Source organism: Mus pahari, chromosome 9 (assembly GCF_900095145.1).
Source record: "Mus pahari chromosome 9, PAHARI_EIJ_v1.1, whole genome shotgun sequence".
Lineage (NCBI taxonomy): Eukaryota > Metazoa > Chordata > Mammalia > Rodentia > Muridae > Mus > Mus pahari.
The window spans coordinates 5,769,018-5,782,500 of NC_034598.1; the positions used below are offsets into that span (position 1 = coordinate 5,769,018).

The 13,483-nt window shown below is 47.3% G+C and overlaps 1 protein-coding gene across 3 annotated transcripts in view; it reads left to right on the forward strand.

Annotated features, from left to right (window-relative positions):
* Positions 1-13,483, forward strand: part of Fyn (FYN proto-oncogene, Src family tyrosine kinase) — a 195,916-nt gene that overhangs the window by 158,000 nt on the left and 24,433 nt on the right. For 2 of the 3 annotated variants that reach the window (XM_021204789.2, XM_029542455.1), the window contains 4 exons: positions 949-1,113; positions 3,500-3,679; positions 5,089-5,165; positions 5,263-5,416. In XM_021204789.2, the coding sequence (XP_021060448.1) occupies positions 949-1,113; positions 3,500-3,679; positions 5,089-5,165; positions 5,263-5,416 (576 nt within the window). Of the gene's footprint in view, positions 1-948; positions 1,114-1,430; positions 1,587-3,499; positions 3,680-5,088; positions 5,166-5,262; positions 5,417-13,483 lie in introns of all 3 variants that reach the window. The other variant, XM_029542456.1, reaches the window with a different exon arrangement.

Here is a 13,483-nt window from a genome sequence, read left to right on the forward strand (position 1 = left end):
TGACACATAAATAATTTCCTGCCTAAACATCTCATCTCGAAAAAAAACCAAAAAAAAAAAAAAAAAAAAAAAAAAAAAAAAAAAAAAAAAAAAAAAGAATGAAAAGTAAGTTAAGAATTCCCAGAAAAGAGACAGCCACAGTTTGTGCTTAGAATCCAAGGAGCTTCCAGGGATGTGGGGGGCTTTGGCCCCCTCAGTTCAGGATCTCTGTGACCCCCCATCTTTCCCTGACTGCTTACTCTCTGTTGGTGTTTAGTCAGTGTCTTTCCAAAAAGAAGGGGTGGGGAGACCAAGTTCCCAGTAACGGTAGCTACTGTTTCCCCTGGCTTTTCATGTCACTGAGTTTCTATGAATGTTGTTAATTTCCATTATTTCTTTAAATCCAGACTCCTAAATTATACATAGGAAGCTGTTTAAAAGGTTGTGTTTTTGTTTTTGTTTGCTTTTAGTAGAAAATTGCAAAGAAGCAATGTGAGCACACAGGAGCGGTAGAGTCAGAAGGACAGAGCAGTCACTACAGAGAATGTGACATCCTTCCTGCGGCCAGGTGTCCTCCTGAGATCTGCTAGCTCTAACAGACCAGAGATCTGTGGGAGGCTCCTATGCTAAAGTCACATTGTAAACAGACAAGTTCCAGGGAGAGTCCCTCAACCCCTGGGTACCAGAAGGGACAGGGAGGGACGGTTTTTATTTTTATGTGTACTTTTTGAAAGTAGCAAGGGCATTTTGAATTTGAGGCAGTAAATACGAGTTCAGTACACAGAAGCTAAAGCAGGCCGTGCCTGTGAGCAGCGAGCGTACCCGATGGTAGAGCGGGGTCCATATCCGACACGTCCTCATCTGCCTCCAGCAAATGTTTGCTCATGTGCGTCGAATCTCCTGTGGCCTGTGCGTGTTGTCGTTACATTTTCTGCTCTTCTCTCCCTCACCGCTGCCCTGCTCCTCCAGAGAGAGCCGCAGGTCTCTGCTGCCGCCTAGTAGTTCCCTGTCACAAAGGGATGCCAAGGCTTACCGATCTGTCTGTCAAAACCAAAGATGTCTGGGAAATCCCTCGAGAATCCCTGCAGTTGATCAAGAGACTGGGAAATGGGCAGTTTGGGGAAGTATGGATGGGTATGCTGAGATCCAATTACTCTCTTACTAGCTTCCTCGTTTGGGAAATCCCGAACATTAAGATGGAAGGTGGAAATAAAGATGTTTTATGATCAGGACAAACAGACAGTTTGAATTATTCAACTTTTATTTGGAAAAATTTGGAATCTCTCAAAGAGAGATAGAAACAGGCAAGAACTACAGGTGTCTCCAGTTGTGCTACAATGTTCCAACCTGGCTCAGTGTTGCCGTCAGGGAAGCCACCTTCCATCTTCCCTAGTGCATGCATGATTATGGATTATAAGGACTGTTTTCTTTATTAATTCCCTTTCCTGTAGAGAAAGCTGATGGTTTGTGTTTTAACTTAACTGTGGTTTCATCAAGTTGTACCCCACAAACTTCTGGATTGGCTAAGGATGCTTGGGAAGTGGCACGTGACTCGTTGTTTCTGGAGAAGAAGCTGGGGCAGGGGTGTTTCGCTGAAGTGTGGCTTGGTAAGGCAGAGGGCACATTCTGTTTTGGCTGCGTCTCAAAGCCAATGAAAAGGACAGTTTTGAACAGAAATGTGTATGTGGCCATTGGGACAAAGACCTAAGGGTCTTTGTGACCTTTGTGACTAGATGGGCTCAAGCCATCCAGCTTTGCAGAAGTCAGTGGCACCTCACTGTTCATCTGTCCTATATCATGTGGCTCATTAAACACCTGCAGGACAGGAAGCCAGTGATGGTGGCGCTTTCTCTTCCTGTGAAACAGGATGGTAAGATGCCATAGAGTAAGGTCCCGGGCTCTCTGCGCACCAGGCCTGGGTCTAAACCCTTGCTGGGTGATTAAGTATAAATGCAGGGCCTGTTTAACTCCTCTGCTCCAGTCCTCATCTGTAAAATTGGAATAGTACCTGCTTCACTGGATTATTTAAGGATTATATCAGACATGGTTAAAATCTCCTGTAGATCTCAAATCCATACACACATATCTTCATTATGTACACATTCTTCAGTAATGACATCTGCACTGGGCCCTTGCGATGGCTTTTATAACCCTCTGGGTCAGTTGCCACTTTACTTACAGACAGACTTAGACCCCCCTCCCCAAAATGTCTGTCCATAAAATGATAACAAAGTATATCAGGGTCTCCCTTCCTTGGAGTCTAAAAGATAAGACAGGACAGATGGCCTTCAGGTGTCCATCTTAAGCTGTTACACAAGCACCAAGGCGTTTCCCACACGACATCAGAGCTGGGTTGGGGCCTAGGCAGTGAGGAACGGAGATGGCACTGTGCTTAAGCGACAAAATGTTATCAGTCAGATCCTGTAGGCCACCTACATGATGTCAGAGTTCCCGTTTACACCGAGAGGCAGACACTCTCTGAGATAAAAGAACTCTTTACGCCTGCCACTGGTTCTTTTTCCCATGGTTTTCCCCTGTAGGATGCATGTTGTAATTAATGTTTTAACAGAATAATAAATGCTTGAGATACAGACCCCTTAGAGTGGAAAGTCATAGATGACACCTAGGTAAATCTTAGTGTGAACCTGGATTCTCTTTCAAATTGTAAGCAATAGAATCTCAAATTAGATTTTTATTTTCCTTTTATAAAATTATCCTTCAAAGCCATTGGTTAGAAATAGAACAAGCCAGAATTCTGTCTTATTTTTTGAGAACAGAACATCAAGCTAGCCATCCCTGTTTTACTGATGAACTGACAGTGGCCATGAGCCAGGGCTGGCCTTCGGGTCAGCTTGATTTTTAAAGAAGTACGTAAACATGGCACATTTACGTACTTTTCCTTCCTGGCTGCTCTTTGATTTCCCAGCCCACCTGATAGAAGTCACTGTTCCTGTGACTAACTCATGGGAAGCCAGAGAAATTTACCTTACCTGGGAAAGTATGGGCAAGGAGACGGTGTGCTCCTGGTCTGTGCTTACGGGCGCACTTAGCTTGTCTTCTGAAGGACTCAGTCAAGTGTCTCATCCAGTAGACAGTGGAAGGCGTACTCCAAGCATCCTTGATATGTGCCAGATTTTTATGGGGGCACAGCCTCTAAGATGGCTTTTCCTTTATCTAAGGGACAGCTACTGGGTACCCAGGCCAGTTCTAAATCCTAGACTGTCGTGACTTAAATAAGAGCCCAGAGCTTTCTGGTGTAAATTCACAATTATATGCATAAGCTTTAAAAAAAAAGTGCTGCATATCAAATGGGAAGAGTTAGTGAATTAATAAACAGCTATAAACAAACTTGTTTTTCCTTAAATACTTGACAGAGTCCTTGCCATTGTCTTTGCTCATAAGAACTACTTTAAGTTTTAAAATTTAAAGTCTGATTTTATGCACAAAGTTGCCGGTCAAAATTATTTCTCCCATCGAAAGAGTACCTTTGGGTTGACTTACTGTCCTGGGGTATCTGTAGGTACCTGGAACGGAAACACAAAAGTAGCCATAAAGACCCTTAAGCCAGGCACCATGTCTCCGGAGTCCTTCCTGGAGGAGGCGCAGATCATGAAGAAGCTGAAGCACGACAAGCTGGTGCAGCTCTACGCGGTCGTGTCTGAGGAGCCCATTTACATCGTCACGGAGTACATGAGCAAAGGTCGGCCTGGGCCCCTCTCCCTCCTCCCCTCCCTCCTCCCTCCCCTCACGGGGCTGCTGGGGACTGGAACCTCAGGGATTCCACTCTGCTCGCTCAGGATAACACTTAGAAAAGGGGGAACATGGAGTTTGCACCTGAATTCCTGAGAAGTGCAGTGCCTTTTGCATGTTCCACATCAGGAACGTTCCTCTGCATACTTAAAACATCCATTTTCTATCCAAACTAATGCAGAGGGCTGTGAGAGCTGCTGCCATTTTGAATGGGTGGCTTCTGTTCAATTTCCCTTTTTAGCGCTAAGTAATCAATAGCAGATGGTTGCTGAGTTGAGTTCCGTCCCCATCTCAACATCTTTCCCCCCAGCTTCCCCCTTAAACATCAGGTGGGGAAGTGACACGCAGTCATAACCTACCTCCCTCCCCTCTCTGTGCATGCATGTGTTGATGCACACGTGAGCATGTGTACATCATTATAATCAAACCAGCATTGTTGGGGAGTGAAGCCAGAGATCACTTTGTTTTGGAAAAATAAATGAGCCAAACAAGAAACAGCCTTAAAAGGCTGTGCATTGCACATCAGAAGACACCAGGGTAATTTTTCTTCTCTGTGTACTTTCTTTTAAAATGTAATTGGAATTTTTTTCCTGGCAGATTATATGCCCTTTGGATCCAGGGTTATTTTGTAAATAACTTTGTGATTAAAGCATTAAAAAAAAAAAAAAAAAAACCCTCACTGACGGCCATCAGTGCCCCAGCTCCTGCAAATGATTATCTCCGCCTTGGTGTCAGATCCATGCCTCCTCACTCAGCCTTACATGAGTGGCTCTGAAGCTCTGGCTGGCTGGGGCAGAGGCGTGGCTGGCTGGGATCTAATTAGGAAGCTCCTGCCCCACCCATATTCCTCGGATGCTTAAAATCTGAAAATAAGTCAGCAATTTGGAAACTCCCTTGTACCTGAGTTACCTAGAGATCTTCTAAAACACAGGCATCTGTGTCAGACTCTGGGACCCCTGATGTAGTGGGTAGAGCCTGAGGATAGGCCCTTCCAGAAATACTGTCACTAGTGGTCAGAGCCTCAGCCTGCTCACCTGAGCTGCCTCTCCACGTCAGCCCCGTATGTCGGTGACTGGGACGTGGAGGGTGGTTTGGTTCCTTCTTGTGACAACATAAAAGGAGATGAAGTTCATTTCTTCCGGTTTTACTAACTGTTTTGTCTCTGCTTATTTTCAGAAGCTACAACTCGCTTCTTAAACCATAAACTTGGTTTCTGTTTTTCATTCAAAGCTTTCTTTTTCCATTGATGTGATTGTCCTGTTCATCTCCCTTTTCCTTCCACTAAGGAAATCAAATACAGCCACTGTTGGGAATCTTTGCCTCTCTGAGTAACCTAAAATTGTTTTGTTTCATTCATAGGAAGTTTGCTTGACTTCTTAAAAGATGGTGAAGGAAGAGCTCTGAAGTTGCCAAACCTTGTGGACATGGCGGCACAGGTGGGCCCGGGGTCTTGATTCAGGCTGTGGCTGTACCGGCACGGACACTCAAGGCGTTGTGGTGTAACAGCTGTACCCCTTCCCTGGGTTTCCACAGGTTGCTGCAGGAATGGCTTACATTGAGCGCATGAATTATATCCACAGAGATCTGCGATCAGCAAACATTCTAGTGGGGAATGGACTCATTTGCAAGATTGCTGACTTTGGATTGGCTCGGTTGATTGAAGACAATGAATACACAGCAAGACAAGGTGGGCACTTGCAGGGCAATGGCTCCTGATTGATCTGTGCCTGTCCAGCCTTCCTCCTTACCTTCATTTCCTCCCTCTTCCCTTTGCTTGTCTGATCTGGCAAGAGCTGCACAGTTCTCAGGTGGGGACTAGTGGATTTAGTAGGCGTGTGCAGCGTTGGTCTAGTGAGTGGGTGTCTGTTCCCATGGCCTGCCTGGCTTTTGGGAACTATCTAGGCCCATGGTGTTCCACTTTTGGAGAAAGAAGGCTATGGGAAGCCAAGTTATAGCTCGTTCTCCATTAGCAACCTCTGAGCAGAAATCAGGTGACAATCCAAGTCTTTTACAAAGGAACAGGCGTGGTGTTGGAAAATGGGGAGCAGCATAAATAGCAGGAGAGCCAAGGCTCAGAATGCAACAGAAGTGGGTAGCGCCAGAGCAAAGGCACCTCCTGGTAGAGAGCCTGCAGTGCTCTGCACATGGAGGTGAATCCTGATCTAGTCAGCAGCTGCCTGCCAGGCCCTGCCAGGCCCAGCCTGAGACTGGGCTCTGCAGAGCACTGAAGAGAAAAGAAATGGGCTGGAGGACCTGGGGGACTGCCATGCCGGAGAAGCCTTCTCTCTTCTGCCTCACCCACCCCGGCAAAGGGTCCTAGACATTAGTTTTATGTAAACCATGTACCAGACCAGAAGCCAACCCACTTGGGGAGGGGAGCAGTCATTTGTTGGTTAGTCAAGCATCAGATGTCAGGAAAGACTTCCCAAGGTGTTTTCTGCCTTCCTGGCTGGCTGCTTGCTTGCGTGGCAGTGTCCACGCATAGCACTGAGGAACTGGCAACAGCGGAGGCCTCTGTGGGCCTTAAAGCTGGGACTCAGGCAGGGAGTAGGTTCCTTGGTGAAACTAACCGAAGCCTGACCACTCCAGGCAAGCTGAGCGGTAGCTGCGATGGATTACAGGATGGTGCATTCTACAGTTTTTTGTTGAATAGTAGTTGTTTCTCTCATTTTTGGCAATTCCTTCCGCCTTTCACTTGACTCAGAATAGAAATGCAATGAATGATGGGAGAAGATGTTAAACTAGGGCCCTGCCTAGGTACTGACACTATCCAAGTGCTCTGCTGCATATCGGATAAACCACTCAGCTATTTGAATTCCCTCCCACCTCCACACATGCCATCTCTTCTTGTCCTTGTGGGATCCTGGGGGGGGGGGGGTGAGGGGGCATGCACACAGCCACACACCCAAAGTCAGGGGTCACAAAAGCAGGCTGTATCTCTAAGCAGAGAGGGATGCAGATGTGACTTGGTGACAGGGCATGCCAATAGGGTCTGAGTGAATATGATCAGAGGCCTTTCCCTGAGGGAGAGCATGTGAGGGTTGATAACCAGAATGTTTGATTTAGGAAATGGCTCCAATAAAACCCAGGAGCTTCCGTCTGTGTATGGGAAGGTCTCCGTGGCAGAGGGGGCAATGCACTTTTAACTAGACTTGGAACTCCGTAGTCTGTGGCTAACACCCTTGACCCATCTATGAATGGGAGGTGTCGGGCCAGGAGCCAGCAGATACTACCAGAGTACTGCTGCAATGGACTGGGAACATAAGTCACGCATCCTTCGTAAGGGTGCCTAAGACTGTGGCCTCCGGCGGCTGGCACCTCTCATGTCAGGTTCTGCACTGGAACCCGTCCAGGGCCCTCTGAGCCTGGCCATACGGCCTTCCTTCCCACTTCCCGCCATGACTGCCTTTCTGCCCTGCCTCCCCGCCATGACATCCAGACCACAGTCTGCACCCCTCCCAGGGACGAGCCTCAGTCCTTTGTCCAGCGTTTCCCTGACAGAAGGGTTTACCTTTCCCTCCTAGAATATTATTTTTTCTCTCTTACCTTTGTCAACCGTCTTCAGATGCGGGCCAAACCCTGGAAAGGGTAAGCAATAAGAGTTACAGGAGCTGGAGTATGGCAGGAGAGACGGGCAGTCTGTGCTGTCCTGCAGCTGGGAGCCAGGAAAGGCCGAGGCACATCAGGACCTGGAAGGGGCAGGAAACAGACCCAGAGTTAGCAGGTTCATTCATACAAGTCACGAAGCTCACAAGTGGAAGATCCGGATTTGAAAACAGTACAGCCCACCTGATCGGGTGTGCTATTGAGCTGTGCCTACTGTCTCCCCCCAAGACAGTGAATCAGAGAATAGAATGGAAAACCAGAGAGAATTAGTCCTAAGTCCCATTTCCCCTTTATTTTATGGAAAAAGTCTCAAGGGACAACCTCTCAGATTCACACGTGTCAGGGGACTAGAGAGACTTTCCTTTTCCAGCTTTGGCCAGCCCAGCTGTTCCTCCAGTTCCTCCACTGGGTCTGCCCTGCCCTGGCCTGTCCACGAGTTGGAAAGGTCTGGCATGTATTTGCCAATGTATTCTGCAGATGACATGTGTGCTGCATGCTGACGTTCCTGCCGGGGATTAATAAGCTCCTCTAGACAGCTGGTCCATGTGCCTAATAATATTTGCAAGTCGGGTTTTATGTCACCCGCAGGCCACAGCCGTGCCACGCGTTGATTATGGGAGTGCAGGCAGTGTTCTGAAACATGTGCCAAATGTAGCTATTTTAGGACCATAAATGACAATTGTTTGCAAAACAGTTGTGAGTCTCCCATCTCAGGGTGCTCTGAAATGTCTGTCACCACGGACGGACACACACACAAGGTATGACAGCACAGGACACGAGGACACTGCATTGTGGAGCTCTGTTACAGGTCTTTCATGTGTCTTTGTCTCCTACAAGCCCCACACTCACCCCCTGCATACCTGCATACCTGCATACCTGCATACCTGGCTTGTGAGGGGAAGTCAAAGAGGAATTGGAGACCAGGCCTAGAGCCTATGAAGGTTACCCTCCACTTGACAGCATTCTAGAAGCAACTAGAATCATTTGGGGTTCCTCATAGTGACCTGGACATTTCAAAATAAGAGCTAGTTCTTGTTTAGTCATAAGCTCTGCACTAAATTCTGTCCATCTGGAGTCACTTAAATAATCCATAGCAAGTGTTTGAATAGCTTGTTTATCGAAGGAACTTGGCTAAAAGTTGTTAAGACGATACCCAGACCAAAGCAGAGGACCTGTGTGGTCTGAGGACTGAGGCAGATCGATCTCATCAGCCCAGGAGTTCGAGACTGGCATGCACAAAACTAAAATTCCACATCGAAGGAAGAAAGGAGGGAGGCGGGAAACACAGAGGAAGCCTAAGGGCAGGGCACGTAAGGACAGTTGGCTAGCATGAGAAAGAGCACAAGAACATTAAACTCATGCAGCAAAGCCCAGCAGTACCCACTGACCTGGGCCCTGGGCAAGGTGGGTGATTCGTCCATGGGCAGATTACTTACTTTTTAAATGCAAATGCATCTTACCTGTTTGTGCATGTTTGCAACTACTGGAAAGCACTTGAATGTCTAACCTAGCCCCAGCTAGTAGGAACTGGACAGTGTCACTTGCTGTTGTTCTTTTTTTACTATACAGAGGACCAGGCTGCTAGAGAATAAACAAATGGTTAGGTTGTAGTTGTACTGGAAAGAGCCAGTTACCATTCAGGGACAAAGAAGCTAAAGGCCCTTGCCAGGAGGCAGGTGTCGGTTATGGTTAGGGTGGCACTGGCAGCAGCAGCTAAGGGAGAATGTCGGGGACATCTTAACCTTAGAGAGAGAGAATGAGTATGAATTTGTTGTATTTGAGGTGTCGGTGCTGGTACATGTAAGCCCATTGAAGCTGCTGCAGTATCTCAGCTGATCACTGCCACAGCAGGGTCCTCTGACCCTCATCCTTCCCCCTCTGTGTCACCTATGCCTTCCCTAGAACTCTACTGACAGTCACCTCCCTATCCCCAGTCCCACGATCCTTCCAGAAGTTACCATAGCCCCCAGCTGGGCCCAGGGCTTCGAGGTGAGGCTGAGCTCTCGCACCACACCCTCTCCTTGGCAGCAGATCGTTGCTCCTCTGTCACAGCCCCTGGGTCATCTGTTCCTTCTCACAGAAAACGAAAATCGGTGGGAGAACTCTCCACAGACTTGATCTTTTTCCTCATTTCTCAAGCAGCTGAGAGCTGACTAATGCTGATTTGAAGCTAGCACAGCTCAGCTAGACCTGGCCATGTTTAGCAATGACTTGCTCTTGTGGACACTTGATTTCTTTTCTGTTCTGTTCTTTTGTTTTCTTTTCTTTTTTTTTTTTCTGTTTTCTTTTTTAAAATTTACATTCATCCAGTAAAATGGGCAAATCTGATATGCAGCTGGGTGTGTGTTTACGTGTGTACGTAGTTTTGAAAGCACCTCACAGAGAAAGACAGACCTGTAAAGACCATTTCATTCCGCTCTAGTGCACAACCAGCCCGAGAGAGGGCTGTTCTCTGTTGCTTCAGATTCCCTCTGCCTGTAAGGAAGTTTGTGAGCGTGACTTCACAGATCGCTTCCTTAGCAACCCACCACTCTCAGGAGTAGCCTCGCCTAGCCGTGACATACTCCTTGCTTCCTGTAACAGGCCTTTGCTTCTCACAGCATACTGATATTCCACTGAGCAGAGGCACCGTGTGACCCATCACTGTACAGAGGGCGAACTCTACCTGCGGCTGGTACAGATGAAGCTGCTGGGCGGGACACTCACCCCTATGTCCCGGGTACTCACCTGGTCAGAAGGGCTAGTACTGTCCCAAGAGCACCGATTTAAAAGGCAACTGCAGCTAGGTGACTTGCCTGGGTTGGAAATCAGAACCCAGGTTTAAACCACTTCTGTCACTGACAAGAAGGGCGTCCTCAAGCAAACCAGCTACCTCTTTTGAGCCTCCTTTTTATCCTCTGTAAAATAGTAACAGTGCCTGCCTCACATGAATACTATATGATTGAGTAAGCAATCTATAAAAATCATTTGAGGGTGGTAAAATATGAAGAATTATTTTAAAACTTTATCTTTTTGTGATTGACATGTTTTCCATAGAGAGGGGTTTTATTGTATTAAAAATAATTTAAAGAGAAAAAATTGTTAGTAATCAATAGAGGAAAGTTACTTATAAAGCCATAATACACAGCCAGATAGGTGGATGATTGATTGATTGATTGATTGACTGATTGATAGATGATAGATAGGTACATGGATGTGTGTGGAGTGTGTACATATGAATGTGCATGTGTGCAAGAGCATACACATATCATCATCATTTATAGCCCAGACCAGTCTATTTTTCTGGTTCTGTCTACATGTCCCACAGACCCTCTGTTCTGAACTCATCGAAGGGAGAGTCAATTAACTCTGCCCTTCCATTGCCTTGGGCAGGCCTTCATTCTTTCCTCCTATTAAGAACCATTCATGGCTGGGTGTGGTGGTACACATCTTTAATCTCAGCACTAGGATGTCAAAGGCAGGCAGATTCTTGAGTTTGAGGCCAGCCTGGTCTAGTGAGTTTCAGAGAAACCCCCACATAGAAAGAACTACCCACAGCTCCAGGCTGCATGCACATGGTTTTTATTTATATTTATTATATATCATTATTGTATGACATCACATATGGATATGAGTCCTCACATGGATCCTGGTAGCAATTCTCCTGGACATCAGCAACACGGGTCTTGCTGTTCCTCTATGGGGATGGTGGCCTGAAGACTGAATACACCCCTCATGAGCACAGAACATATATTGGCACTGTTTGTGTACAGCAGTGGACATAGCTCTCTGGTCACTGCCCTTCTCCTCACTGTCTGCAGACACACTTTTCTGCTCTCTGTGCAGTATGCATGGGCTTCCCAGAAATGGAGAGCTAGAATTCTGTAATGCTGCAAGAACCCCTAGAGAGGGTTGTTGTTGTGGCGGTGTTTGCTGCACACTGTGAGCCGGTGTCTGGGGAAGTTCAGGAGCTAGCTTCCCAGCTAGATAGGCCTATGCTAGGTCTGCCTTCCCTTGGATTGCAGCCTCTCTGGGCCTCAGCATAGTCATCTGAGAACCCCCTCTCTGATGGCTGTGGGTTAGAAAGGGCAGAAGCTGTTTGGTGTCCTTTGCTTCTATTCTCCCTCACAGGACTTCCTCCTCCCAGACCTCCTTCCTCCTTTCTCTGTATTCCTCACTGCGTTCAAAAAGATGGCCAGGCCTGCGCTGGCTCTGAGCATGGCTGGAGAAGTCGTCACATTATCTTAGTATGAATCCTGGCACCTCTGCAGATCTGCTCGGGCACCTTGGATAAGTTACTTTGAGCCTGCCTGCCTTCTGCAAACAAAATTGTCACGCGGTCTGAGACAGACAGAAAGCACGCACCACAGAGGACTTGGTGCAGTGTTAAGTTGACCCTGTAGAGGCATACAGCCGTACTCTGCATACACACCCACAGATAGTACCCACGAGCAATGCTGTACAGGGCCTTCCCACTGCCTCCTGCCAGGCCTTGTCCCCATTTGAATCATGAAGAGCAGGAACATGGAGTTTCTCTGTGGGTTCGGTGGGTTGGTTGATTTGTTCCAAGGCAGCAACCAAGTGAGCATATAGGAAGCACATGTCAAAACGATGTAATCTTTGAGTCTGTGGAATGTTTGGACAAAAGGAGAGCACTCAGAACTTTGGGTAACTTTGTTACTGGTTTATGTATTAAGTAGAACAAGAAAAATGTGTCTGTTCAAATTCTCCCAGTATTGAGCATTTAAATTGAATAGATTATTGTCTGGAGTAAAATTCACTTATAAATTAGACTACACAGAATTCATAATTGTTACAGTTTCCATGTTCATTCGCTCACGTTAAAAATTGTTACTGCATAAATTAACACGTTCTTTCTTGGAGAACATATTTTAGAAAGATTTGTTACTTTAATAACTCTTTGTGTATTAGAAATCCCAGATGCCGGTGCTAATTAAATGTAATCAGATTTTGGATTCAAAAAGCACAGTAGCCATTTAGCACAAACGAGCAGCAGCTAGGTTGACAAACACAGTCAGGAAGGACTGGGCCCCTGTTTCTTTTAGATTTCCAGTTTCACAATGCAGAGCTGTGAATGCAGCTCCTGTCCTTCCTTTGTTCTGATGACTGGGGATTATTAGACTCGGTGCACCCGCCCGCCGTTCCAGCTCAAGGGCTCCTGCAGAATTATTAATCAGCTGCTTCAGAGGCCCTGTAATCCAGTGGCAGATCAAGGCTGATCTCACCATGAGGTGCCCTCCCTCTGCTCCCCTCAGCGTATGACTTTCTTGTTCTCTGTCAACAACAGCATCACCATTCCCACACTGTGTGCTGTGACCTGAACAGCAAATGTCAGCAGAGAAGGGTATGTGTGGAACCCTGTTAATTGTTGAATTTAATTTAATTCTTTCCTTGCTAAAGAAGTAAACCTATCTTTTAACAAAAGCAAACTTCTTCCCATCGCTTGTTCCCCAGGCAGAGCTGTGAAAGGCTGCAGTGAAGTGACCAGGCCACACCACCCCTCAGGCCCACACGGGGAGTTTATCATCCCCAGAGCTGCCAGAGGCCATGTGCTGAGCCCCACAAGCAGAACTGAGCCAAGCCGCCTCCCTGAACTGTCCAGGGCCAGAGTTTGGTACACCTCCGTCCCTGGGCAGAAGTCGGCTTCATTTGTATTCTGCTGCCTCTGTCTCTAGGCTTCCTACCACTGGTGTCTCTGGGAGGGACCGCTTTGTTCATCTGCTGTAGCTTCCGCCTAGATTAGTAGTCAGGGGAGCAGGGCAGATGCTGGGAAATGGAGATGAACTGTTGAGAGCACCGTCCCTCCTAGCAAGGCTGTGCTGACAGCCAGATGAAATAAACGAAGGGGGCTTTTAAATCACTCATTTCTCCCTAGTCCCCTTTAAGATTAAAAATGCTTGCAGGGTGGCAGGGGACTGATTTCTACCACCTCCATCCTTGGACAGCTCTCTGAGTTGGCCCAGGGAATACAGACAGGGCCTGGCACCAGCCCACGTCTCTGAGCACCTTCCTCTGTGTGCCCAGCCCTCCAGTAGTCCTGCTTTGTGCTCACGGGGCATTGCCCTCTCCTCTGTGCTGTTGTGGGCAGAGCTGCCTGGCAGTTGTTTGTCTCTGAGCACCTTCCTCTGTGTGCCCAGCCCTCCGGTAG